Source organism: Peromyscus maniculatus, chromosome 12, assembly GCF_049852395.1.
Source record: "Peromyscus maniculatus bairdii isolate BWxNUB_F1_BW_parent chromosome 12, HU_Pman_BW_mat_3.1, whole genome shotgun sequence".
NCBI lineage: Eukaryota > Metazoa > Chordata > Mammalia > Rodentia > Cricetidae > Peromyscus > Peromyscus maniculatus.
Genome location: NC_134863.1, coordinates 10,544,866 through 10,572,570, shown reverse-complemented (window position 1 = coordinate 10,572,570; position 27,705 = coordinate 10,544,866). Strand labels below are relative to the sequence as shown.

At 41.8% G+C, this 27,705-nt stretch overlaps 1 protein-coding gene across 1 annotated transcript in view; it reads right to left on the bottom strand.

Moving 5' to 3' along the window:
- The window catches only part of LOC143268199 (uncharacterized), a 79,816-nt gene that overhangs the window by 5,147 nt on the left and 46,964 nt on the right, over nucleotides 1-27,705 (bottom strand). Inside the window, exons 13-21 of the mRNA XM_076549345.1 lie at nucleotides 25,619-25,689; nucleotides 24,862-24,886; nucleotides 19,100-19,170; nucleotides 18,341-18,365; nucleotides 9,214-9,248; nucleotides 8,382-8,406; nucleotides 5,228-5,362; nucleotides 2,419-2,486; nucleotides 1,044-1,068 (exon numbers count right to left, since the gene is read on the bottom strand). Coding sequence (XP_076405460.1) covers nucleotides 1,044-1,068; nucleotides 2,419-2,486; nucleotides 5,228-5,362; nucleotides 8,382-8,406; nucleotides 9,214-9,248; nucleotides 18,341-18,365; nucleotides 19,100-19,170; nucleotides 24,862-24,886; nucleotides 25,619-25,689 — 480 coding nt within the window. The remainder of the gene's footprint in view (nucleotides 1-1,043; nucleotides 1,069-2,418; nucleotides 2,487-5,227; nucleotides 5,363-8,381; nucleotides 8,407-9,213; nucleotides 9,249-18,340; nucleotides 18,366-19,099; nucleotides 19,171-24,861; nucleotides 24,887-25,618; nucleotides 25,690-27,705) is intronic.

The window sequence follows — 27,705 nt, the reverse complement described above, 5'->3', positions numbered from 1 at the left end:
ATTCGAGGAAGAAAGGGAGTGACGCATGGGGATGGTCAGAGGGAGGAAAGAGGAAAATGATATAATTTAATTTCAAAAAACAAAAAGTTTCAAAGCACAGTATGTGTGATTGTTAACACTTGCTATGTGTCACCAACAGGTGTTTCTCAGAACTGCACAGGCTGCTCAACTGATCTGCTTTGGTTACTGACAAGCTGGGTTGGAAAATCTTATTGCTCATAGTGCTATTAGAAAGTGTACTATAATATTTCAGTTGTTTTTTTTTTTGTGTGTGTGTGTGTTTGTTTTGTTTTGGGACAGCTTCTAAGACATGAGTCCAAAATCTACAGAAGTAAGTCGCCTTGTCCTACATGATTGCTTTAAACTCCAAAGGTCTGTGTGAAATGACCGGACACAGCAGGGAGTCTTTGGATTTTTCATACAAGTGACTTCAAGAATCTGTGGATGTGGTCTAGTTTAATATGCAGTTAACATGACATGGAGGCAATTTGTCATGGACAGGCAGCATCTCTGAACCACATGGTAAACCCTCAGCCCTGCTGACAATGCTCTCAAAATTTTCTTAAATGAATTTAAGGCTCAACCATGGAAGCAAGAGCAATGGATTGCCCAGATGGATTCATGTTTTAACTTTCTGCTTTTGACTTTGATCAGAGATTCTTCATTTTTGTTCTGAAGCAGGGGTTATAACAATCCCCAAGCACAAATGTCATGAAGACTAGATGAACTAATAAAGTATAAAGTTCATTTAAAGTATGAATGGGAGCATAAACTATGTCCTCCATAGACCATTACCCATACAGGGAAACAAGACATTGAAGCACCTGAAACCCTAATATTCTTTATGCACACAGCCTCATGGAAATCTATGCAGAAACCTGGCTGTCAAGGGCATCTAGAACACCCTTAAAAAGTCGTGTTGACTGTTTTGCTCTCTCCAGAAACAGCAAGTTGGGTGGCCTTTCAAAGAGAAGACAGTAAGGGACACCCTACCTATCTTAACATTTACATTCTTCCTCACCAAGGAGTTAAACAATACTTACCGCTTTGGTCTTCTTCCCAGGCTCCCTGAAATTATAGAAACAAAGACATTTTGAGGGTAACATCATGGGGCATACAGGCACATGTCTTTTTCTTTTTTTAATTAAGATTTTTTTCATTCATTTTACACACCAATCAAAGATCCTCTTCTTCCCTCCTTCCATGCCCCCAGCCTCCCCTCCCAATCCACCCCTCACTTCCTCCCACAAGAAGGCAAGTCCTCCCATGTGGAGGCACATTCAGTAGAGGCAAGTCCAAGTCCTTCCCCCTGCCTCAAGGCTGCACGAGGTATCCCATCATAGGTAGTGGGCTCCACAAAGCCTGCTCATGCACCAGAGATGGTAACTTGTTATGTACACACTCATAAGTGGATACTAGATATAAAGCAAAGAGTAATCAGGCAACAACCCACAACCCCAGAGAAGCTAACTAACAGGGAAGACCCAAAGAGGGACACATGAACTGCCCTGGGAAGGGGAAACAAATGAGATCTCCATGAGTAATCTGGGTATGAGGAGTGGGCAATGGAGGTTAGGGGATAGGGGATGAGAACATAAGGGAATGGGATGGTTGAACTGGAACAGGGAGGGGGAAAGCAATGAAAGAGATACCATGATAGAGAGAGACATCATGGGGATAGAGAAAAACCAGGTGCTAGGGAAGTTCCCAGGCATCCCCAAGGATGACACCAGCCTGGACTACTAGCAATAGTAGAGAGGGTGCCTGAACTGAACTGGCTTGCCCCAGAGATCAGACCGGTGAATACCCTGTCATCACAGAACTTTTCTCCAACTAATGGAAGCAGATGCAGAGATCCACAGCCAATCACTAGACCGAGCTCCAGGAGTCCAGTCAAAGAGAGAGAAGAGGATTCTATGAGCAAGTGCATCAGGATCATGATGTGGAAACATGCAGGGACAACCAAACAAACAAGAGGGAATTCATGAAAGTTGGATCAATGGCTGTGGTGCCTACATGGGACTGGACTAGGTCCTCTGCATGGTGAGACAGTTGTGTAGCCTTTATTTCACTGCCAACATTAATGGCTGGCAAAACAAAGATATATCTGTGACAAACCTATGATATTTTTCAGAATGATGTATCTCTAACCCTCCTTCAGTCACCAACCACAAAATAATCTAAAGAAGAAGCATTGTTTTCCAGAGGGACAGGTGATAGCATATATTCTGTACCCTGACTGTGCCATTCACAAATGCTCTTTCTCATAAGGTGTCCATCGGCAAGGAACTGTTCTACTATTCCAGAAAACACAGCATAGTATATATACATACTGTCATATTTTAATAGGCAAACTCAAATCAAATAGGAAAGTCAGACAGCAACATTTCCATTTCAGTCATAGAAAGTCCACCTTACCTCAGTAGAATGGTCGATTTCTTCCTCTTTAGAAAATAACTGTTTAATATCAGGGGCATCTTCAGTATCTAGGAAGAGAGAGTGACTGTTCACTGGTGCTGTGGGCCATGGCTTCCTTAGAGAACAGTGCTTAGCTTACACAACAGGCTTATATGTATGGCTATGCTCTCGAGGCTAGACCGAGGGGCTGCTGGAGCATCCTCATTGAAAGCACTGAGTCAACGAGAAGCAGGGAAAAAATGGAAAATGGAACACTTGCAGTGTGCTGATGGGAACAGAAGACAATAAAAGTCTTCCAAGGGTACAAGCTTCCCATTACTCCTATCAATCACTTGAAGACCAGACGGATGGTCTTCTAAAACTAAGAAACAATGTGAGTTTTAATTTATGCTAAGTTGCCATCTAGTACACACTTTCCAGGGTACCAAAAGGAATATGGTTTATGGAGTGGTATTGGTGAACACGAGAAAATAAAGACCATGATAACGTGTCCCCTCTGCAGCACATCTGGGTACCTCAGAATGCTGGAAACAAAACAAGGCTCACAGCAATCCAGAAGCTAATTCAATGAACCACTGAATTAGCATTTTAGCCTCTAGTGGCACCATGCTCCACTCCCTAGTTCAGTGCATGAACCATAAAGGGGCAGTCACATCCCAGGGAAAGGAAAACCTTAAATGCTGTTGTGTTGGAGCAGCACAGCTTTTCTCTGGAATAGATACTATTTTTAGAGTAGGCTAATAGAGCAATAATTTTTCTCTTTGGAGTAGAAAGCACTTTCCCAAGTCATCTGCTAAAAGCATTGGCAGACCATATTTTTCCAGTGGTTTCCTGTGGTAATAGGTATATTCTGGGGCAAACATTCCATAAAATGAAATCACAATAAAACGAGTATCATGGAGATAATTTACACACTTCCTACATTCTTTTGGTTAATCTAAGATTCACACAAATGGAGGACAATGTACACACACACACACACACACACACACACACACACACACACACACACACACATGGTTCTGAAGAATCAAGACATGAGGCTTTATTTCTTTTCCCATGGACACTGAAGTTCTGTTCACATAGGAAGGTTAAACTAAGAATTCTGTACCCTCCAGTGTATTGAAGCTCTCCCCCACAGACCAGTAGAATCCCATGACAAAGACAGGATACTTGCTGGTTGTATGCAGTTAAAACTCACTCCAATCACTAATTCACTATTACAGAAAACCCCCAGAAACACACGAGGAAGAGAATAATCATTGTAAACAATTCATTCACAAAGTCACTAAAGAAACTGAAGATTTAAAACACACAGGAGCAATAATCAACTTCAAGGTAGTAAAACCATTTTATAGCAATGTCTGATTAGCAACAAAAAACATAAGGTATTTTTGAAAACATGAAATATGTAGAAATGTGCTACTAAAACTCAAAGTTTCTAGTTGGTAGCTTTAAAAGGACATTATCATAATATTCATCTGATTGTAGTGTGAAATTTAAGATTTAGATACTAACTTGGAGAACCTATAGAGTTCAGGAGACTAGAAAGGGAACATTAATTGGCAAGGAGGAAGGAAGATAGTAAGGGGGTCATGGGGGAGCACAGGTGACATGAAGGGAAAAGGGGGAGTAAAGGGAGGGAGGTCTGAGTGGGGAAAGGGATGGCAGAACAGAACAAAGGAGGGACAGCACGGAGGATGTTTGAAAAGGCTAAATGGAAGATAAGATTAAATAGACACACAAATAGTCAAACAAAAATGTATAATTGGAATTGCTCCAAACAGGGAATTATGCCAGATGCCATGGCTTGCCATGTAAACATTTGACAGCCTGGAAAGATGGCTGAGGTAAAGGTCATCTGTCTTTTTCAGAGGACATGGTTGTGATTCTTTGATAGGTTGTATATATTTTATGGAATTATAAAATGGATCATTTGCTTCCGAAAGAGGAAAAGCACAGGAACCTCCCATTTTCCTCGTACTTACAGATCTCTTTCCTGCTCTCTTGCACTCCCAAGCACAGGGTGTGACATGGCCATTACTGGGACCCTTTCCCATTGAACCTGGCCAAGAAGGCTGTTACATATTTCAAATTTCACTTGTACTTTGGGGACTCTTCAGATCTAATCCATCTGTGTCACCCACATGTGGATTAATGTGGGGCATTTACCCACCACCCCCACAGCTTGCTAGAGTTTTCTTGAGTGCGAGCAGCAGGAAATATTAGATAGAAGGATTTATAGCGGAGAATCTTGCGGAGATAAACAGATAGAAAATAAAGGATAGCCTCGAGAGGGCCTGGAACCTATTTCAACGGGCCCCGACTGTCTCTTGCCCAGGGTTTTTATAGAGACGCCAAGGGGTGGAGCAAAAGACCTCCTCCCCCAGCACAGCCAAGTGCAGACCATCTCAGACACCTGCACTCAGGCCCGTGGTCCTGATCATCCTCTATTCGGACCTGCTGGGTAAAGCCACGAGGAACCCCAGAACGGGCTCCCACAGATTAAGTAGCAGATAGGGTTACTCACCTGTTTCTGCCCATATCAGGTGAAGCTACATCAACTTATACATGTGCCCCAGCTTTCCTCTAGTTCATAGTATTCAGCGAGAGCCAAAGTGACTTTTATTTTTATTTAATTTTTTAAATACCTCTTAAAATTCTATGGTTGTATTTCTAGGGATGAGATAGATACACTGATATATTTCAGATAGTGAAAGTTCTGGTAAATCTGTTCAGTTTTACCTATGGCACAGAGGATAACTGACTACTACATATAATGGAAGCAAAGCCTCAATATGTACAGTACCTTCCTCTTGGGTTTGTATTATTTTATCAGATGTGCTTCCACTGCCTGGAACAACAACTGGAGTAGCTGGAGGTTCCTCCATAACTTGAGGGATGATAGTTTTTTTCTTACAAAATCTTCTAAAGAATGAAGTAACTGAAAATGTAGTCACAACAGGGAGAGTTATGTTAGTTTACGGCAGAAAACCAGAAAACTAATCATGGCTGTGTGTTTGTAAATATGGTCTAATTTCCTGTTCCAGCTAGTCATCAGTGTCAAGAGTGTTGCTTGTGGAAGATCACATTTTGTGATTAAGCAGTATACAGACAATATAGGTACTGTCTGCATTTACGTGGCTGGTGCAATACAGAAGGAGCAGGACTGAATGTGTTGTATGGGTTTGGTGCCAGATGGGAGCTCTTCCTTCTGACAATCGCATGAATACACTGTTGTTCATACGATTCCTCTTTCTTCCATGCTTTTCTCCAAACACTGGAAGTTTCAGAAGAACTTCTCATGATACTTTCTAGTCTAAAAGAGAACTACAAATGGTAAATCATAAGGAAAGGCACATGTACAGCAGAAATACTCCAATGATGTTTGTTAAATATCAGAGGAATTCAGCTAGAAGCTAGTGACTGAATTTAGAGCGATCCATTGCATCCAGCATGGGAAGTGTGGCTGCTGTTGACTTTCATTCTTTATTCACCTGTGGTCCTTGTAGCTCACAGAGAACATATGGTATTAATAGCCTTACATGACTGAGAAGTAAACAACTGTGTGCACTCCCGACTTTTCACCGTTAGGACCACATTAGTTACACCCCTGTCACTGTGACCAAACCCCTGACAGGAGCAGCCTGAGAGAGAGAGATATTCTTTACCTTCCAATCCCTGACTCAAAACTGGAGTCACTGGAGGGCACTGGCTTAGTACAAATATGTGACTCTTCTCTTGCATCTTCAACCTGTCATATCCCTCCCACTGACTAATTGTGACTGCCAGGGAACCCCACTGAGAGATTATAGATTCGAGCATATTCCTTAGAAATACTCAGAGTCCAAATCATTCTACATCATGTTATTGCACGATGGTTTGACAAAAATGAAACTTCCCTTCAATTGGCCAAGCCTTCCTTGATGTCTTCAACATGACCAGGTAAGGAAAGCAGTCTGGCATTTGGGTGGTAAGTATGCACATGGCTTTCTAGATGACAAATATCCTCAGCCACTGTGTGGACAACCCAGATAAATGTAGCTAGAAGGGCAGGGTCTGTATTAGCACCAAGTGTGCACCACACCTGCTCTGCTCGACTCATCAAAGTCCAGTTTCTACACACTCTTCTACCCACAGACTCTATGGGGCAATTGAGTCAAGCTCATCCCCTAACCATTATTTTAAACTTCTAGAAATACCTCTAATGCAAGATCAGGCTGAAAATCCCTATGTATAAAAGGATGAGTTTCAATTTATGGTTCTCCTCACTCTAGCTCTGAAGAATTGGGTTTACAGAAGTGTGCCACAATGGGCACATATTATACAGTCATTGGGATCAAATCCAGGGTTGTGCACATGCTAGAAGCACACTAAACCGAACTGGTCTTTACATTCCTGCCCATTGACCCTCTTTGACAAATCTGACTGTGAGGCTACTCTAACACAGCCAGCATCTTCAGAATGATGATACCCAGCCATGCTCTGCCTGTGTAACTCACTGCTGCTTATATCATTCCACTGAGTGCTCAGACACAGCAGGCAGCAGGGAGACTGACTGCCAGTGATAGAAGTAATTCTGGAACACAAACTCAAGCTCACCTTTAAAGATGTATAGATAGCCAAAAGAATGATCCAGTGCAGCTCAAGAATGAAGGGATGACTGGAGGTCTTAGTGGACATTGCCTATAAATTGTGTGGCTCTTTGGGCTCATGTTAATGTTGTCTAATCTGTTAAGCTTTTACAATAGTTCTTACTGGAATGAGCCATCTCTTCCATAAATCCAGTTATCACACACATCCGACCTATTTTTCAGTGCAGTCTCTCCTATAGTCAAATGCTCTGATCTGACCAAACATATGGACTTTCTATGGTGGTATTTTATTTGTACTGAAATGTGATTTAATTGTATGTTAATAAATAAAGTTGCCTGGGGTCTGAGCTATTAGAGCCATAAAAAGAGCGTGGCGGTGGTGGCACATGCCTTTAATCCCAGCACTTGGTAGGCAGAGCTAGGTAAGTCTCTGTATGTTCAGGGATACAGCCAGCATTGGAGACACACGCCTTTAAGACCTGGAGGGCTGTACTTACAGGCAGTGACGAGGCAGTCACGTGTTTGGGTTTACAACCAATGAGAAGGCAGAACAGAAAGACTATATCAAGACAAACACACAGGAAGTAGGTCTCTTTCAGAGAGGTAGGACCACCACAGGAGGAAGGGTAAGGTTTTAGCTCTGAGCTCTGACCTCTTGGCTTTCTCTTTTACATTGGTTCTGTGTTTCTTATTTAATAAGACGGTTGGTTACATCTACAAATTTCCATCTATCATACTTATGAGTGTCTGCAGGCAGCTAAAGAGTACTGCCTGGCTTTCTGCCCACTTGGTGCTCATCATTGTCTGCTATTTACCTAGGGCTGGGTTATTGCAGGCAGATGCTGGGAAGATGGGCCTCTCACATAGGTATCCCTGAGCCCTTGACAAAATAAAAAGTACTTCCTGAGCTCTACCACTGGAAAGACTGATGACCTATCCATACACTTTGAGCTATCATTCTCCAGAGAAATGCACAAAAAAAACCAAAACAAAACCAAGTCTATCACACATCTGTACGGTGAGCTTTGAACACTTTTTTTTTAAAGGTAAAATGTGTATCTTGCTTTTTGAATTGACAAATTTGTCACTGGAAAGTGGACTCTGTCATAGGGATAACTGTATTGGGAAAAAATCTATTTAGACCCTGCCTGGTACACAAAATGCCAAAATAACTAGAGGCATCAGAACTGAAAGCAGTGACTGTAGACACATTGGTAAGACTGGTTACTTAGGGCATTGCCTTTTCCCTGCTTAAATTCCCAAGTTTCACTCCCAATAGGAGTCTTATATCACATTGGTGTGCCAGAGAAAAGACAGCCAGCATTTAAACAATTCTAAAATGTGTTTGAGAGATTCCGTAATACATACAACAATTAAATTTCCTCTTCTCCACCTGTAATTGAAAGGAAAGAAAACACTTTGAGGTTCAGGTCATACAGAGTCTTTTTGCATAGCTCTTTGGTTCACCCTATGACACAGCATAGTGTAAAGCAGGATAGGAAAAAGACATTAAAAAAAAGACTGTATTCATACATTATGTGATGATGTCACAGAAAACCAGGGCTACGTACTTTGTGACAAAAACTAATACATCACACACTAATGCTGACTCAAAGTGAGAGCAGAGCACCTCTTCTGTTTGGCCTTCACTGAGGGCTCCGTAAGCTACATCCCAGCATGGCAGACCAACTTAACAACCTGCCCTGGGAGATTAATTCCTTCTAAGAGGGGGCCTCCAATTATTTGCACGAGTGCACATGTTTTAAATGTATTATGCCCTAAATATTCAAATATTGGATGCATGAAGCTTCCCACCATATTGAGACTTTTGGGGAACAACACAAATTCCATCTAGATGACAGGATGGGAAAACAAATAGGAGAGGCCCCTTAAGGAAAAACACACATCTTAATAGATGATATGCCTGTTAACTTCTGAGTCAATATTACACACATTTATCTAAAGAGGAGCCTTTTTTCTCCAGAAGAAAAGCCCCCCTCATACAGACTGTGACACTTGACACGGGAAGATTTGATTCAGTCTGGACCAAGATGGTACAATTCCACTTTGTCCTCTTCCTAAATTAACTCTCTAATACCCATGATGCCCTGCTCAGTTTCATTGTTCAATGGGATATGCACTGAAACATAAGATCACTAGAATAACCTTTCTATCTTAGAGAAAAGAAAGGCCCCCTTACCTTCTCCACCTTTATTTCTGTCTCTTCAGGTAGCACTAAAGGGGACAGAAAGTGACTGTCAGCTCATGGTCTTGCTTCCTACTTATGCAGCATCCTTACTTGATGTGACTAAAAGTGCATAGACTTAGTACATGTGACTAGACCTACTGAACAGGATTGTTGGGCAGCTGCTGAACTGTCTTCCCTTGAAGGGAAATTAAAACAGAAAAAGGCCTGGAGAGATATGAGTAACAGAATTGTATTTCCAGACAGTGGGGGACCTAAAGCAACATAAAATAATCTATCAGATTGAAGATTAAATACAAATCTTCACAGGTATTCTCTTTGGAGTGACCACTGGTATGCTTCAGTTTGCATGTAGAGGTCAGAAGACAAATTGTGGGATCCCAAATTGTAGATGCATAAGATAACCCCCACACCTAAGGCTCAGGGAACATTTTGGTAGAGGATTGGAAAGACTATAAGAACCAGAGGGACAGGACATATGCTGCTAGATAGTGTCTTCTAGACATGGCAGGGATGATATAGCCCATGAAATCTCAACACAGTTCCCCAAATAGGACCTGCATCATGACAGCCCCTACTGATATGGCACCCTAGACCAGGAGCTACAGAGAGGTTGCAGAGAGATGAATTTTCTCCAGAGGTAAGTCTCCTCATAAGTTATCTAATCCTGAACTAACTGCACTAAACATACAAGAGCACACATAGGTATATATAAGAGCAACATTAAATGAACTCCTCTGTTTATGTAAGTATAGTAGTTATCAGAGAAGAACTCATATATTTGAAGGGGGGACATGGGATGAGATGGATTGAGGAGAAGGTGGGATAGAATGATGTAAACACAGTAGTCACATTAAATTCTCAAAGAATTAAAAATGTAAATTATAACAAACCTGGTCTTTCACTTTTGTCTTCCTTCCTTCAATCAAGGTTTTTCATTGAAGCTAAACTGAGACTAATAGTCATCAGGACCCAGAATCATCCTTCTCTGGCCCTGAATATGCTGGGGTTACGGGTGTGCATAGAATTGTCTGAACTTTTTTATATGTGCACTGGAGATTAAATCATGCTGAGTGAGGTAACCCAGACTCAGAAAGAAAACATGATATGTACTCACTTATAGGAGGATACTAGATGTAAAACAAAGATGACTAGACTGCTACTCACAATTCCAGGGAGGCTACCTAGAAAACAGGACCCCAAGAAAGACATAGGGATCACTCAATGACAGAGAAATGGACGAGATCTACATGAACAACCTGGACGTGAGTGGGGGTAATGAAGGGCAAGGGTGGAGGGAAAGAGAGCTTAGGGGAACAGGAGATCCCAGATAGATCAAGAACAGAGAGAGAGAACAAGAAATAAAAGACCATGATAAATGAAGACCACATGAGAATAGGAAGAAGCAAAGTGCTAGAGAGGCCCACAGAAATCCACAAAGATACCCCCACAATAGACTACTGCCAATGGTCGAGAGACAGCCGGAACTGACCTACTCTGGTGATAGAATGGCCAAACACCCTAACTATCATGCTAGAAACCTCATCCAATGACTGAGGGAACCAGATGCAGAGATCCTCAGCCAGGCCCCAGGTGGAGCTCCAGGAGTCCAGTTGGCAAGAAAGAGGAGGGTTTGTATGAGCGAGAATTGTTGAGACCAAGGTTGGAAAAAGCACAGGGACAAATAGCCAAATGAAGGGAAACACAAGAACTATGAACCAATACCTGAGGAGACCCCAACTGGATCAGGCCCTCTGGATAAGTGAGACAGTTGATTAGCTTGATCTGTTTGGGAGGCATCCAGGCAGTGGGACCGGGACCTGCCCTCAGTGCATATGCTGGCAGTTTGGAACCTGGGGCTTATACAGGGACACTTGGCTCATCCTGGGAGGAGGTGACTGGACCTGCCTGGACTGAATCTACCAAGTTGAACTCAATTCTCAGGGGAGTCTTTGCCATGGAGGAGATGGGAATGGGGGGGGGGCTGGGAGGAAGGCAGGGGGAGGGCAGGAGGGGGGGAGAACAAGGGAATCCATGGGTATATGTAAAATTAAATTAAATTATAAAATAAAAATTTAAAAAATTAAAAACAAAACAGGGTACCAATGTGTGCACAGTCTAATCACCTTCTGAGCATCTGTACACCATGTATTTAACTTTAAACAACTATTTAAAAGTGAATGTTCATGTCCCATTACATTATCTCTCAAAGGTAAAAATGATGCAATCTTGGTAAGTATGAATAATGAGATAAATTGCAATAATTCATCATATGTGGTGCATATTTTATGAAAGAACAATGCACAATGGCTAATCTACATGTGTTTATGAACATGGTTTTCTGGTCTTTATAACACTTCAGCTTTGTGATATATATATAAACATATACATATATATCTGCAAGCCCTTTAAACTTACCAAAACTCCTAAATAATGATTATAAGTTGTGCATTTTTGGCAAGGTGAAGACCAAAGACATGAGACTTCTCTTAGAGAAGGCACAAAGGCTAGGCATTTCTCAGAGGTGATCCTTTCCATGCAAAATGGGGGCCTGTGAACACGAGGCTGCCATCAGTATATAGATGCAGGTAAATTCAAGACAAGGTCATTGTAGGGAGCAGATATTCTAATAATTGGAGTCACAGCTTCAGGTGTTTGGTCCAAATGACCATAACATGTCAGTGACTTTACTGTTGTCACACTTCCTAAGATTTCAGACAATGTTCTTCTGTTTGTGTTTGTTTGTGTGTGTGTGTGTGTGTGTGTGTGTGTCTGTGTCTATATCTGTCTGTGTGTATAGTGTCTGTGTGTATATGTGTGTGTGTCCCTGGGTGTGTCTTGGTGTGTCTATGTATGCGTTTTCACTTAGTTGTTTTTTTTTTTTTTTTTCCGAGTCAGGGTTTCTCTGGGTAGCTTTGCGCCTTTCCTGGAACTCACTCTGTAGACCAGACTGGCCTTGAACTCACAGAGATCCACCTGCCTCTGCCTCCTGAGTGCTGAGATTAAAGGCGTGTACCACCACTGCCCGGCTCATGTAGTTGCATGGATCACTTAGTTTTTTTTTCTTATTGTGCCTTGTGTCACTCTGTTTATGTGACTGCTCCAAGCTGACTCTGGTTAACTTCTCTGTCTTTACATGTTCAAGAACTTCAGTTGCACACAACCAGCCTTCTACCTATGCCCATCAGGTGAAGAGATGAGCCAGATGACCTAGTAAGATTCAAATGTCATTCTGTAAATGTAGTACACTAGAAGTTTTGGGTTCCGGACTCTTTTCTTGTGACTGATAAGTTTAGAGAAGGAGGAAGAGAAAATTATAGAATATAAAAGACACGACACATAGAGACTCATTCTGGGGACACTTCTGAGAAATGTTTTATAGTATGAAACACCATGAAAAAATTCCCGGAATAAGGGAATTGTCACACATTGATGTATTACTAGGTACAGAGTCTAGAGTCCACATGGCATTCCAGAAGTAGGAGAAAGTGGCTAGAGAAGAGAGAGATGGAGGATTATGGGGGTGGAGACTGGTCCTGGATCTCTGTGGGGCAACTTGAAATTCCCAAAAGAAAGCCACGAATACACAGAACACTATGGACAATCACAGCCTGTGGCAAGATGTGTGTCAAGAAGGTTGCTCCCCAATTGCTCATGTCCTTCAGCCCTAGAAACATGGATATTAACTTATGGGAACTTCCTAAGACACCATATGTATCTTGGAATCAGAATCAAGAATGCATGAAAAAGAGCCAAGGCAGGGGTCAGAGATCAGATCCCTGCTCACTCATAAGGTCAGAGGTTCAAGGATGAAGGAAAAGTCTCTGACCTCCTCTACACCTCAGTCATCCTGCATGGCAGTCCAGGATGAGGCGCATAGGCTGGGAATGAGCTACACATTAACACTAGGCCCTTCCTTGCCAGTATATTGCAGATGTGGTAGTTGTGTCAGACTAAACAGCCATTTTACCCAGCAGTCTACCCTGTTGGTGCCACGTGAAGCAGGAGTTAACAGTGAACAGAGGACTATGCATGGACTGCTACAAGTCCTGAAGGAAGAAATGGAAGGGCTCTGTTCTTCCTTTATCATTGGGCTTACTCTGCTAGACTATCACCTACAGGTTCCTTAGAGTACAAAAGAGAATACTGTTCCTCCCCAGACACAGTGGATCTATCACAGGTAAGGACACAAAGTGAACACAACACTTCATGGGCACTGTCATGGTGAATCTCAACAGTCAATTGGATGATACCCAGTACTGGGCAGCAAGTGTGAGATTAGAGCAGTTTAGTTTAGGTGAGGTGGAAAGACTACTGAACTCTGCATGACATCATGGCTTAGGAAGGGATCAAGGATATATAAAAAGGTAAGCTGAGCATGAGCATTAAATCTTCTGGTCACTTACAGGTTATAATGGGACTCTGCCACAGACTCCTGCCTGTATATATAATTACCCCGTGTTACAGTCTATAAGCTGAGACTATATTCAAAAAAGTACCAATTCCCTTTTAGGTTATCTTCACAGGAATTTTTAACAACAACTGAATAAATTATTCAGACAGGCAGAAGTAAAATGCAGAGCTAGTAACTGAATCCCAAACCCTGAAAGTTTGGTAGTATCACGGACTTAAAGAATAAATGTTCTGCCGGGCGGTGGTGGCGCACGCCTTTAATCCCAGCACTTGGGAGGCAGAGCCAGGCGGATCTCTGTGAGTTCGAGGCCAGCCTGGTCTACCAAGTGAGCTCCAGGAAAGGCGCAAAGCTACACAGAGAAACCCTGTCTCGAAAAAGCAAAAAAAAAAAAAAAAAAAAAAAAAAAAAAAAAAAAAAAAAGATAAGATTGGAGCTGGAAAGATGGCTCAGTGGTTAAGAGCACCGACTGCTCTTCCAGAGGTCCTGAGTTCAATTCCCGGCAACCACATGGTGGCTCGAAACCATCTGTAATGAGATCTGGTTACCTCTTCTGGCCTGCAGGGACACATGCTGTATACATAATAAATAAATCTTAAAAAAAAAAAAAAAAAAAGAATAAATGTTCTGGGGAAATGTGTACAAAGGAGAGGAGGATATGCAAAGCACATTTAATAGCACACTCTGCTCACTTTCCATCATGTCCCTGTAATTGGAATAGAACAAGAACCTTCTATTTTCCTTGTCCTTAATGAAATCTTGACCACATTCCTAACTCAAAGACAATGCATAACATGACCACTAGTGGACCCTTGCTCATTGATTCAAACCAGGTACACTGATCCAAATTCACTGAGTTGAATTTCACCCTCAGTCATGTGACATTGGAACAATGTGCCTTGAGGAACATCAGCTCTACTCCATCTGCATTACCCACATGTGGGAGAAAGGATTAGAGGGTGGTCCACCCATTCCTGTCTACAGCAGGTGAAGCCACCCTGACTCATACTAATGAGCCTCAGTTTCCACTGGTTCATGCTATTGAATGAGAGCCGAAGGTGACATCAGATGCATTTTAAATTCTTTAGCTGTGTTTACATTGAAGACTTAGATATATTAGTATTAACCTACATAGGAAAAATTGTCTTAAACTTCTCTCTAGATTTACATATGAAAGAAAATGATTATCACCACATTACACAACTGGACAGAATTACAGAATTCACAACATGCCTTTTTTCTTATCAGTTGTTTCTATAGAATAAAATTTACAGAATTCTGGTATCATCACATCTGTATGGGGTATAGCTTGTCTCTGCTGAATTCTCTCAATAAAGGAGAAACTGGGAATGCATCGAGAATAGAGTTTCATGTCAGCCTCATGGCAGAAAAACAGAGGAAACTAACAACTGTGTGTTTGTACATTTGATCTGATTGCTTGTTTCCGGGTACAGTCATCAGAGTGAGATTGTGCTTCAGGAGGATCACTGAATAGTGTACAACCAGTTAAGCATTACATGAACATGACAAGTAAAATCTAATTTATGTGGAAATACAGAAGGAAGAGCCCCATGACTGAACACACTTTGTGAGTGTGGTGCCAGAGCAGAGTGGTATCACTCTAATCCTTCTTAGAGCCCATGACACCCTTGCAATGGCTCCATTCACCGCTGTTCACTAAGACCCTAAGAATTTCTTAAGGACTACCCACAGGACTCACTAGGCTAAAACAGATCTTTGTAATGTATACTGTAGGAAAAAGCACAGGCATTCAGAAGTGCCCTGTGATGTCTGTGAGATACCAGAAGACTTCAGCTACACAGGAGTAACTGAATTCAGACAAACTGTTTCATTTACTCTAGAACACTGGAGAACCGCTATTCTTCATTCTTTGACTGCCCCTTATATAATAGTACATCTCATGGACAATGTATGGCATTGTCCATGGGAGGTAGGAAGGTAAGAAGCTTTGAAAACTTGTGACATTTCACACAATGGAGCAGTAACAGCTGCATTTGTGTGCCAGTGACGACCTCTCCTGACAGAAACAACAGACAGGAGACATGCTCTGCCAGGCAGTCCCTGACTCCAAGTGTGAGCTTCATCCGAAGTGAGCTGTCGGATTCCTGGATCAGTAAACAGCACCTCCTCTATCATCCTCAACCTGCCACTGGCCTCTCAGTGACTGAGTCTGAACCTCTGGAAAAAAAAAATTGGGAGGGTACCAATGCTCCAAGTCAATCTCCAGGCTCCAAGTCAATCTAAACCAAGTTTTTACGTGGAGGATGGGAGAAAAGGAAACTCTTTTAATCTCACGAAACCTGGATAAACCCTCATCAGGAAGAGGCTGGAAAAGCAGCCTGGTGCCATTGTAGGTGATAGATGTCCCCTGAAACTGTGTGGACAATCTGAACTGAGTTCAGCTAACAGAATGGTAGTCTATACAGGCTACATGTGAGTTTGCAAGGTGCTGTTCATCTATTCTTCATGAAAGCTCTGTTTCTCCAGAATCTTTTCCCACACAGAAACACACCGGCAATGGACGAAGTCCTACTCCCCTCTGTTCTTTTCTTTTCACTTTTTTTTAGAGAAACGGTCTCTGGCCCACAGTGATCTCAATGTCACTTTGTAGAAATAGATGACTTTGAACTTAAAATTCTCCCATCAGCACCTCTGAAGGAGGTTTATAAAGCTATACAACCACAGCACATCTTTTGCATACTGGGAGCTCACACCCGAGGCCTTAGAAATGGTAGGTATGCAATGAATCACATTCTCTCTCAAGAACTAGCTCTTCTTTGCCAAAGGCCTTCATAGCACATGCCTGAGCAAATACACAGAAACCATTTTGCAAATAACGATGCTCTTCTTACTCCTACCTGCTGCCTGTGGTCCCCCTAGTGTTCCCACTCACAGGCAGTATGGATACTGACTACCAGTGAGCAGAAGTCCCCTTGGAGCCCAGAGTCTAGCTCACATTTAAAAACCTGTTGCCAGGAGCAAAGGAGACCAGAGGTTAACATCCCCTGCTGTTCCTGCAGAGGACACAGGTCTGGTTGGTTTCTAACACAGAAAAAACAGCTCAAAATAATCTATAACTCCAGTTGCTAGAAACCATACAGCTAATTTGAGTCTGCATATGTATCATAGATACAAATGGTGCACATACATTCATACAGGTGAACACTCATATACCCAAAATAAAAATAAATATATCTTTAAAAACGTCCTCCTATTAGGAAAATGTGTCAGCTCAGATCCAGAGCCAAGAGGTAACTGGAGTTCCTAGTGGACACTGTTGTTAAGATGAGTGTCTCTTTTGTGCTCATGCTATTGGTTTTTTTTTGCTAAATCATTTATTTCTTTTTGATATATAGTACTTTCATTTTTTCTATTAAAATCTTGATCTTAAATTTGCATGAGAGAATTTTTAAATTTTTCATTTTTTCCCTTTTGTTGGAAATGGATTTTTTTCATACAATATTCCAAATTATAGTTTCTCCTCCCCTTGTTCCTGCCAGTTCCTCCCAATCTCCCATCTCATTTGGATCCATTCTGTCTGTCTCCCACTAGAAAAAAATTTCTGAAAGATAACAACCAAACATGACAAAAGAAATATAAGATATAGAAAAACCATCATATCAAACTATTTCTTTAAAAAATCTTTTTTTTGATATTATAATAAGGACATCATTTCCCACACCTGTTTCTCAATGAAAACCCTCCTCTAGACCCATAAACCTTTCCTTGCTCTCTTTCAAAACATGGCTCCTTTTCTCACTAACTGGAGTGTGTGTGTGTGTGTGTGTGTGTGTGTGTGTGTGTGTGTTCCAAATCAAATAAATAGAACCTGATCAGTATACATAATATTACTTTTATGCTTTATATGTATATGTGTTCAGGGCTGAGCATTGTATAAACAATTGTTGTGCTCTTTTTCTGAGAAGTGTTTCTTCCATTTTTCATTAGTTCTTACTGGATTAATCCATGTACTATAAAATTCTAAATGAAACACACCTGCCCCATCTCGCCATGCAGTATCTGTTTCCCATTCTCAGAATCAGTGATCTGACTAGAAGCCTGTGTGCTTTCTAACCTTTCATTCTTCGGAATGTCTGTATGTAGATGAGAAGTAATGCCCTGGGCTCTCTGTGGTAGTCACTACAGGGTCCTGATCTCTGCAGTTTTGACCTATTGAAGGCAGATACTGGGATGTTCCAAGTTAGGGATTACCAAGTGCTGGGGCTATAGAAGGTCTCTTCATCTCCATGGACAGCCTCATCACTTATCTCTGTGCCTTGGTTTATTCTTTCACAGAGTAGCACACAAACAAATAAATGTACTGCATATGATGGGCTTTGAACATATATACTTTATAAAGGTCAAGTGTGTATCCTAATAGGGTAATTCAACAGCTTGTCCCTGTAGATTGGACTGAGCAATTGGGATACCTATCTTGGGAAAAAACAGATTTAGATGTTGCCTGGTGTACAGCATTCCAGACTAACTACAGGCATCATAGCTGAATCCAGTGCACATGGACAAATGCCTCCACTATTTTTTTAACTTAGAGACCCACTTTTTAAAAAATACAGTCCAAATGCTTCCCAGTGTCATAGATCACAGTGGCTGGTTAGATATAAGGATACCAAGTATTTACACAGTTCATTTCTAAAACGTGTCTTAGGAAAAAGATTCCATAATACATACTTCGTCTTCGATTTCTGCAATGCACCTGAAATGTAAAGAAAAGAAAACAGTCTGTGGCCTAGGTCATGATGAGTTCTGTTTGCATGGGTCATTGAAACACATATCAACATGGTATAATGCAACTCAAAGTGGGAAAGAGTCTTCAAATAAAAGACTCTGCTTTAGTATATCATATGATGGTGTCACAAAAGAACTGGGGTTCCTCACTTGTACCTCTTCCCACTTTTGCTGGTTCCCACACCAGATCAAGAGGCACTATCTGTTTGGTCTCTGCTGCATGTTCCCTAAGCGACACTGCAACATGCTGGAGCATCTTTATGATACTGCTATGAAATTAACCCTGCCACAATGTAGCCTCAATTATTTATACTAATGCTCATGTGTTAAAAGTCTAACCACCTGCAACCCCACACTAGACATAAGAAGCTTGCTCCATATGACTGTTGTGGAACATACTGCATGGAAATTGAGGGGATCTGAAGTGCCTGACAACTTCTAAACCAAAACTTTAAGTTTTATCTAAAGAGAACCTTTTTTCTCCAGAAGAAAAAGCTGCTCACAAGACTGATAATTAACACTGGATGCTTTGATGCTCTATTCAGTTTGGAACAGGCTGGTACAATTCTTCTTCTCCCCTTCCTAAGCTAACTCTCTAATACCCATGATGCCTGCTCAGTTTTGTTGTTCAGTGGGATATCCTCTGAAACGTAAGATCACTAAAGTAACCTTTCTATTTTATAGAGAAAAAGGCTCTCTTACCTCCGATGAATTTTCTTCTGTCATTGTGCGGCCATCTCGTCTAAGTGTGTTTTCATCATTTTCCGGTATTACTAGGGGGACAGAAAGTCATGAGCTTGCAGACTGACAGCTCTTGGTCCTGCTTCCTACCTATGTAGCATCTTTGCTTGATGTGGGTAAAAGTGCATGGACTTAGGACATGTGACTAGACCTACTGAACAGGATGGTTGGGCAGCTGCTGAACCGTCTTCCCTTGAAGGAAATTAAAGCAGAGAAAGACCAGGAGAGATATGAGTAAGAGATTTGTTGCATTTCTAGACAGTGGACACCCAAAGCAACATAAAATAATCTGTCTTTGATTGTGTATTGTTAAATTAACATTTTCACATGTATTCTGTTTGGAGGGCCACTTGTGAGGTCTCATTTTGGGTGTGGAGGTCAGTGGATAGCTTGTGGGATCTGTTCCTCCCCTTTTGCCAGGTGTGTTCTGAGTTTCAAATCCAGGTCATTGGGCTTAGAGAAGGCATCGATATCCTTGGAAAGAAGAATTTTATCCTTCCCTGTGACCAAACTTGTGTTTAAACTTTAGTGTTTGTGTTTACAATTTTTATCATTCCAATTTCAGGTAAGAGTTGACAGATGAAGACGGCAGGAATACAATCTTTTATGTAGTAAAAGTCTCACATGAAACTCTCAACTTGGAAAGAAGAGAATCACTATGAAGGAAGCAGCTGTATAGGATGTCAGCATTTTACTCCAAGATCAAAAAACATAAAGAAATTTGCATGGACTAGGAAGAGAATCACAAGCTAAGAGCAGAACTAGAAATACAAAAGAAACTCCAGGACTTAGAAGATGTGTAACGATAGAATGTTGGCAGATAAATGCCTAGTGATATATGAGAGTGCTTTCATTAGCCACTCTCAAGAAAAAAACCCATGAACTACTAGGAGAAGCAAAGACCATTTTGAAAGATGAAATAGGCAACTTTGAATCCAGAGTGACATCCATTCAGCAGGTGTTAGCACATCTGAAAGTTCAGTTGGATGCAAAATTATCCTTCAACATAACCAGTGAGGCTGATGAAAAGGAATCATATCAGCATACATTTAAAATATTTGTCTATCTTCTATGGAGCTGTGGGTTGTAGTTTGGTTAACTTTGCTTTACTTCTGGTAATGAGTGAGTAAATACCAGAGATGCTAGATAACAAGGAGGACCCTAAAAGGGACGCGAGGAACGCCCTCAGAAGGGGAAATAGATGAGAACTCCTGAGAAACCTGGGGGTTAGGGTGGGACAATGGAAAGTAGGGATATGGGATCAGGGCATAGGGAAATGGGACGGTTGAGCAGGGGATGGGATGGGTAGCTTGGGAGAGCAATGAAAGAGATAACTTGATAGAGGAAGACATCATGGGGATAGGGAGAAACCTGGTCAGGGAAGTTCCCTGGAATCCACAGGCATGACCCAACTTAGAATATTAGCAGTGGTGGAAAGGTTCCCTGAGCTAGCCTACCCTGGTGATCAGATTGGTGACTACCCTAGCTGTCATAAAGAGCCTTCATCTAGTAACTGATGGAAACAGATGCAGAGAGCCATGGCCAAGCATGTTCAGTCGAAGAGAGGGAAGAGTAATTCTATGAGCAAGGGGCATCAAGACCATGATGGGAAGACAGATACAACTAAACTAAGCTGGTGGGCACTCATGAACTTTGGACCCACAGCTGTGGATCATGCATGGGAATGGACTGGGCCTTTGCCTGGGCAAGACCGTTGTGTAGCTTGGTGTGTTTCATGGCACCCTGACAGTGGGAATAGGATCTATCCCTGGAGCATGAACTGGCTTTTGGAGCCCATTGCCCATGGTAGGGACACCTTGCACAGCCTTGATGAAAGGGGAGAGGTGTGGACCTGCCTCAGCTGAATGTTCTGGGCTTTGCTGACTCTCCATGGGAGGCCATACATTTTTGATGGAGGGGATGAGGGGTAGGCTGGGGGGAAAGACGGGAGAGGGAGGAATGAGGGACAAATTTGTGGTTTGTATGTGAAATGAATAAAGAGATTCCTAAAAAGATGTTTGTCTAGCACACTCAAGCATTTTTTTAAATGATAATTTCCATTCTTCGAAGGACTTGGAGGGGAGTTTTAATCATTTCATTTCATTAATGGAAATCTGTGTATTTAACGTATATTGCTTCTTTTTTCATATATTCAGAGGAGACAATATTCATGTATCCATTTATATCATAAGTATATCAATTTTAGTAGGTTCATGTGATATTCATAAAATCAGCTAAACCAACAACAGCAAGAATTTTAGATTTAATAAACATTGTGTAGGTAATTGCTTTCTAATGATTGATGGTCTTATGAGTGAAGTAAACACTCGAATTGAGCAAGTGAAATGTTACATAAATCAGTTCCAATGCAATAGAGACCCAAGAAAACAATCTCTGCAATGAGCAATGACATGGAAACTCAAGCAAATCATGCAAGTGATTAAGTATCTCAATGGTGGCATGATATTTGGCAAAAATTAACTTTACTACAACTTTAACCACAAATTGTTATGATTTTATTGTAATCGTGCACATGCCATTCAGATTTCTTGTTCATGGGTATGCATGAATGTGCATGTGTGAGTGTAGTTTTGATCATAGGTGTGGATTAGATGCATTTGCTTGGTTGCAGGTAAGTGTTCGTGTGCATGGATGTGAGAGGAGGGTATGCACTATCCTGCATTAGTCCACACACTCAGTTACCACCTGCCCTCCATTCTGATCCCCTAGTGTCAGAACCCTCACTGGTGGTATTGGCAGGGGTCATCCTCCATAGTCCTTCCTGCCTAGCTTTATGAAGGACCCTCAACCTAATGCCAAAATAGGTATGGACACAGGCAAGTGCCCCATACCCAGGCTCTCTGGAGTATTCTAAACCTATTCTAAACCTGTTCTATCATATAGTGCTACTAACCCATGAAGGCCCTCTATGCCCAGACCCACGCAGATTTATCAACTCTCTTATGAGTCTGAATCACTTCTCTCCTTCCATTCCACCCACCAGCAGGCCCAGACCCAGAAAGGCAGCACATGTGTAAGCCCTTTTCCTAACTGTGACCCATGATACTCACTCTTCACCCTGTGTGACTATGCCACACCAAACAGATTATGGAGGCCAATACTAGGACCATCTTTTGAAATCTCACCCAGGACCCTTAACTCATCCCACCACTTAGTCTCAGACACAAGTGGTAGCCAGATCCATGCATAGAAGTCGTACATTTTTGGCAAGGCCTAGGTGAAGGCCATATGTGTTGTCTTTAAAAAAAGCACTAAAGGTGGATACTTCTCAGAGGCGTCTGCCTTTCCATGCAAAATGAGGGTGTCTGTACATGAGGCTGCCTGCAGCACAGCTACAGACGGGTATAAAGTAGAGACAGTGTCAAGGAAGTTAGCAGACATTGCACTAATTGGTGTCAGTGCATTAGGTGTTCGAGAGTTCCAAATGGACCATCAAAAGTCAGTGGTTTGGCTTTGTCACTTTCCATAAATTTTAGAAAAATTTCCTTCAGTTTTTTTTATAATTTAGTTATTCTTTTACATTAATCTGATTAGGAAATCTTTCCTAGCTGATTTTAGACTCAACTCTTCCCTCTCTTTTCTCATATTCAAGTGCATTAGGTGTTCAACAGCAGGCTTTCGCTTCTACCCACCAGTATCATAAGAGACTCAGATGGGCATTCTTTTGAGCAATGTTTCAATGATCCCAGGTAGAAAGAATATCCCACACCTTGATGTATTACCAGATGCAGTGTCTATAACACTAAGTATCCCAGAGGTAGGTACCAGAGAAGGGAGGAGGAAGATAATGGGGGTAGAGACTGCTCCTAGATCTAGGAGGGACACCTTGTTCAGAAGCAATAGCTGCTGAGTTTAAGGAGAGGAGACACATTGTATTAAGGCTACTGAGATTGTCTATGAAAAGGAGCCAAGGCCAAAGTAGTTCAATGAGACAATGCAGAAGATCAGACAGACTTGTAAAGATCAAAGTCCATCAACCTACCAAAGACGGGAGAGCCTGGAGGAAACACACTTGTCAGATATGAACTCATTTCTGCCCAAAGACCACCATGTCAGATACTCGAGTACAAAGTCATAAATATACAAAACATAGAGGACAGACACAGCCTGTAGCAAGATGTGTGTCAAGAAGGTTGCTCCCCAATTGCTCATGTCCTTCAACCCTTGGAACATGGGTATTAGCTTATGGGAACTTCCTAAGGCACCCTCTGTATCTTGGAATCAGAATCAAGAATGCATGAAAAACAGCCTAGACCGGGGTCAGAGATCAGACCTCTCCTCACTCATAAGGTCAGAGGCTCAAGAATGAAGGACAAGTCTCTGACCTCCTTTACACCTCAGTCATCCTGCATGGAGTCTAAAATGAGGCACACGGGCTGGGAATGAGCTACACATTAACACTAGGCCTTTCTTTGCCAGTATATTGCAGATGTGGTAGTTCTGTCAGACATTTTACCCAGCACTCTACACTGTTGGTGCCACATGAAGCAGGAGTTAAAAGTGAACCGAGGACTATGCATGAACTGCTACAAGTCCTGAAGGAAGAAATGGAAGGGCTCTGTTCTTCCTTTATCATTGGGCTTACTCTGCAAGACTATCACCTACAAGACTATCTTGTTCCTTAGAGTAAAAGAGAGAATACTGTTCCTCACCAGCCACATTGTCTCTAACACAGGTAAGTACACAAAGTGAACACAACACTTCATGGGCACTGTCATGGTGAATCTCAACAGTCAATTGGATGATACCCAGTACTTGGCAGCAAGTGTGAGATTAGAGCAGTTTTTTAGGTGAGGTGGAAAGACTACTGAACTCTGCATGACATCATGGCTTAGGAAGGGATCAAGGATATATAAAAAGGTAAGCTGAGCATGAGCATTAAATCTTCTGGTCGCTGACATGTTATAACGGGACTCTGCCACAGACTCCTGCCTGTATATATAATTACCCTGTGTTACAGCCTATAAGCTGAGACTATATTGAAAAATCTACCATTTCCCTTTTAGGTTATCTTCACTGGAATTTTTAACAACAACTGAACAAATTATTCAGACAGGCAGAAGTAAAATGCAGAGCTAGTAACTGAATCCCAAACCCTGAAAGTTTGGTAGTATCACGGACTTAAAGAATAAATATTCTGGGGAAATGTGTACAAAGGAGAGGAGGATAAGCAAAGCACATTTAATAGCACACTCTGCTCACTTTCCATCATGTCCCTGTAATTGGAATAGAACAAGAACCTTCTATTTTCCTTGTCCTTAATGAAATCTTTACCACATTCCTAACTCAAAGACAATGCATAACATGACCACTAGTGGACCCTTGCTCATTGATTCAAACCAGGTACACTGATCCAAATTCACTGAGTTGAATTTCACCCTCAGTCATGAGATATTGGAACAAGGTGCCTTGAGGAACATCAGCTCTACTCCATCTGCATCACCCACATGTGGGAGAAAGAATTAGAGGGTGGTGCACCCATTCCAGACTAACTACAGGCATTGTAGCTGATTCCAGGGCATATGGAAAAATGCCTCTAGAATTTTGTTTTTAACTTAGAGGCCCACTTTTTAAAATGTACAGTCCAATTGCTTCCCAATAGGTGGCATAGATCACAGTGCCTGGTTAGACATTAGGATACCCAGTATTTATACAATTCATTTCTAAAAGGTGTCTTAAGAAAGAGATTCCATAATACATACCTCGTCTTCGGTTTCTGCAATTTACCTGAAATGTAAACAAAAGAAAACAGTCTGTGGCTTAGGTCATGATGAGTTCTGTTTACATGGGTCCTTGAAACACATATGAACATGATATAATGCCAATCAAAGTGGGAAAGAGTCTTCAAATAAAAGACTCTGCTTTAGTATATATGATGGTGTCACAAAAGAACTGGGGTTCCTCACTTGTACCTCTTCCCACTTTTGCTGGTTCCCACACCAGATCAAGAGGCACTATCTGTTTGGTCTCTGCTGCGTGTTCCCTAAGCCACACTGCAACATGCTGGAGCATCTTTATGATCCTGCTATGAAATTAACCCTGCCACAATGTAGCTTCAATTATTTACACTAATGCTCATGTATTAAAAGTCTAACCACCTACAACCCCACAATAGACATAAGAAGCTTGCTCCATATGACTGTTGTGGAACATACTGCATGGAAATTGAGGGGATCTGAAGTGCCTGACAACTTCTAAACCAAAACTTTAAGTTTTATCTAAAGAGAACCTTTTTTCTCCAGAAGAAAAGGCCTGCTCACAAGACTGATAATTAACACTGGATGCTTTGATGCTCTATTCAGTTTGGAACAGGCTGGTACAATTCTTCTTCTCCCCTTCCTAAGCTAACTCTCTAATACCCATGATGCCTGCTCAGTTTTGTTGTTCAGTGGGATATCCTCTGAAACGTAAGATCACTAAAGTAACCTTTCTATTTTATAGAGAAAAAGGCTCTCTTACCTCCGATGAATTTTCTTCTGTCATTGTGCGGCCATCTCGTCTAAGTGTGTTTTCATCATTTTCCAGTATTACTAGGGGGACAGAAAGTCATGAGCTTGCAGACTGACAGCTCTTGGTCCTGCTTCCTACCTATGTAGCATCTTTGCTTGATGTGGGTAAAAGTGCATGGACTTAGGACATGTGACTAGACCTACTGAACAGGATGGTTGGGCAGCTGCTGAACCGTCTTCCCTTGAAGGAAATTAAAGCAGAGAAAGACCAGGAGAGATATGAGTAAGAGATTTGTTGCATTTCTAGACAGTGGACACCCAAAGCAACATAAAATAATCTGTCTTTGATTGTGTATTGTTAAATTAACATTTTCACATGTATTCTGTTTGGAGGGCCACTTGTGAGGTCTCGTTTTACGTGTGGAGATCAGTGGATAGCTTGTGGAATCTGTTTCTCTCCTTTGCCAGCTGTGTCCTGAGTTTCAAATCCAGGTCATCGGGCTTGGAGAAGGCATTGATATCCTTGGAAAGAAGAATTTTTTCCTTCCTTATGGCCAAACTTGTGTTTAATTTGTGTGTGTGTTTACAATTTTTTTTTTTGGTTTTTCGAGACAGGGTTTCTCTGTGCAGCTTTGCGCCTTTCCTGGAGCTCACTTGGTAGCCCAGGCTGGCCTCCAACTCACAGAGATCCACCCACCTCTGCCTCCCAAGTGCTGGGATTAAAGGCGTGCGCCACCACCGCCCGGCTGTGTTTACAATTTTTATCATTCCAATTTCAGGTAAGAGTTGACAGATGAGGACGGCAGGAATACAATCTTTTATGTACTAAATGTCTCACATGAAACTCTCAACTTGGAAAGAAGGGAATCACTGTGAAGGAAGCAGCTGTATAGGATGTCAGCATTTTACTCCAACATCAAAAAACATAAAGAAATTTGCACGGACTAGGAAGAGAATCACAAGCTAAGAGCAGAACTAGAAATACAAAAGACTCCAGGACTTAGAAGATGTGTAACGATAGAATGTTGGCAGATAAATGCCTAGTGATATATGAGAGTGCTTTCATTAGCCACTCTCAAGAAAAAAACCCATGAACTACTAGGAGAAGCAAAGACCATTTTGAAAGATGAAATAGGCAACTTTGAATCCAGAGTGACATCCATTCAGCAGGTGTTAGCACATCTGAAAGTTCAGTTGGATGCAAAAATTGTCCATCAACATAACCAGTGAGGCTGGTGAAAAGGATACATATCAGCATGCATTTAAAATATTTGTCTATCTTCTATGGAGCTGTGGGTTGTAGTTTGGTTAACTTTGCTTTACTTCTGGTATATACTAATGAGTGAGTAAATACAAGAGATGCTAGATAACAAGGAGGACCCTAAAAGGGACATGAGGAACGCCCTCAGAAGGGGAAATAGATGAGAAACCTGGGGGTTAGGGTGGGACAATGGAAAGTAGGGATTTGGGATCGGGGCATGGGGAAATGGGACGGTTGAGCAGGGAATGGGATGGGTAGCATGGGAGAGCAATGAAAGAGATAACTTGATAGAAGGAGACATCATGGGGATAGGGAGAAACCTGGTCAGGGAAGTTCCCTGGAATCCACAGGCATGACCCAACTTAGATTACTAACAGTTGTGGAAAGGTTGCCTGAGCTAGCCTACCCTGGTGATCAGATTGGTGACTACCCTAACTGTCATAAAGAGCCTTCATCTAGTAACTGATGGAAACAGATGCAGAGAGCCATGGCCAAGCATGTTCAGTCGAAGAGAGGGAAGAGTAATTCTATGAGCAAGGGGCATTAAGACCATGATGGGAAGACTTACAGATACAACTAAACTAAGCTGGTGGGCACTCATGAACTTTGGACCCACAGCTGTGGATCATGCATGGGAATGGACTGGGCCTTTGCCTGGGCAAGACCGTTGTGTAGCTTGGTGTGTTTCATGGCACCCTGATAGTGGGAATAGGATCTATCCCTGGAGCATGAACTGGCTTTAGGAGCCCATTGCCCATGGTAGGGACACCTTGCACAGCCTTGATGAAAGGGGAGAGGTGTGGACCTGCCTCAGCTGAATGTTCTGGGCTTTGCTG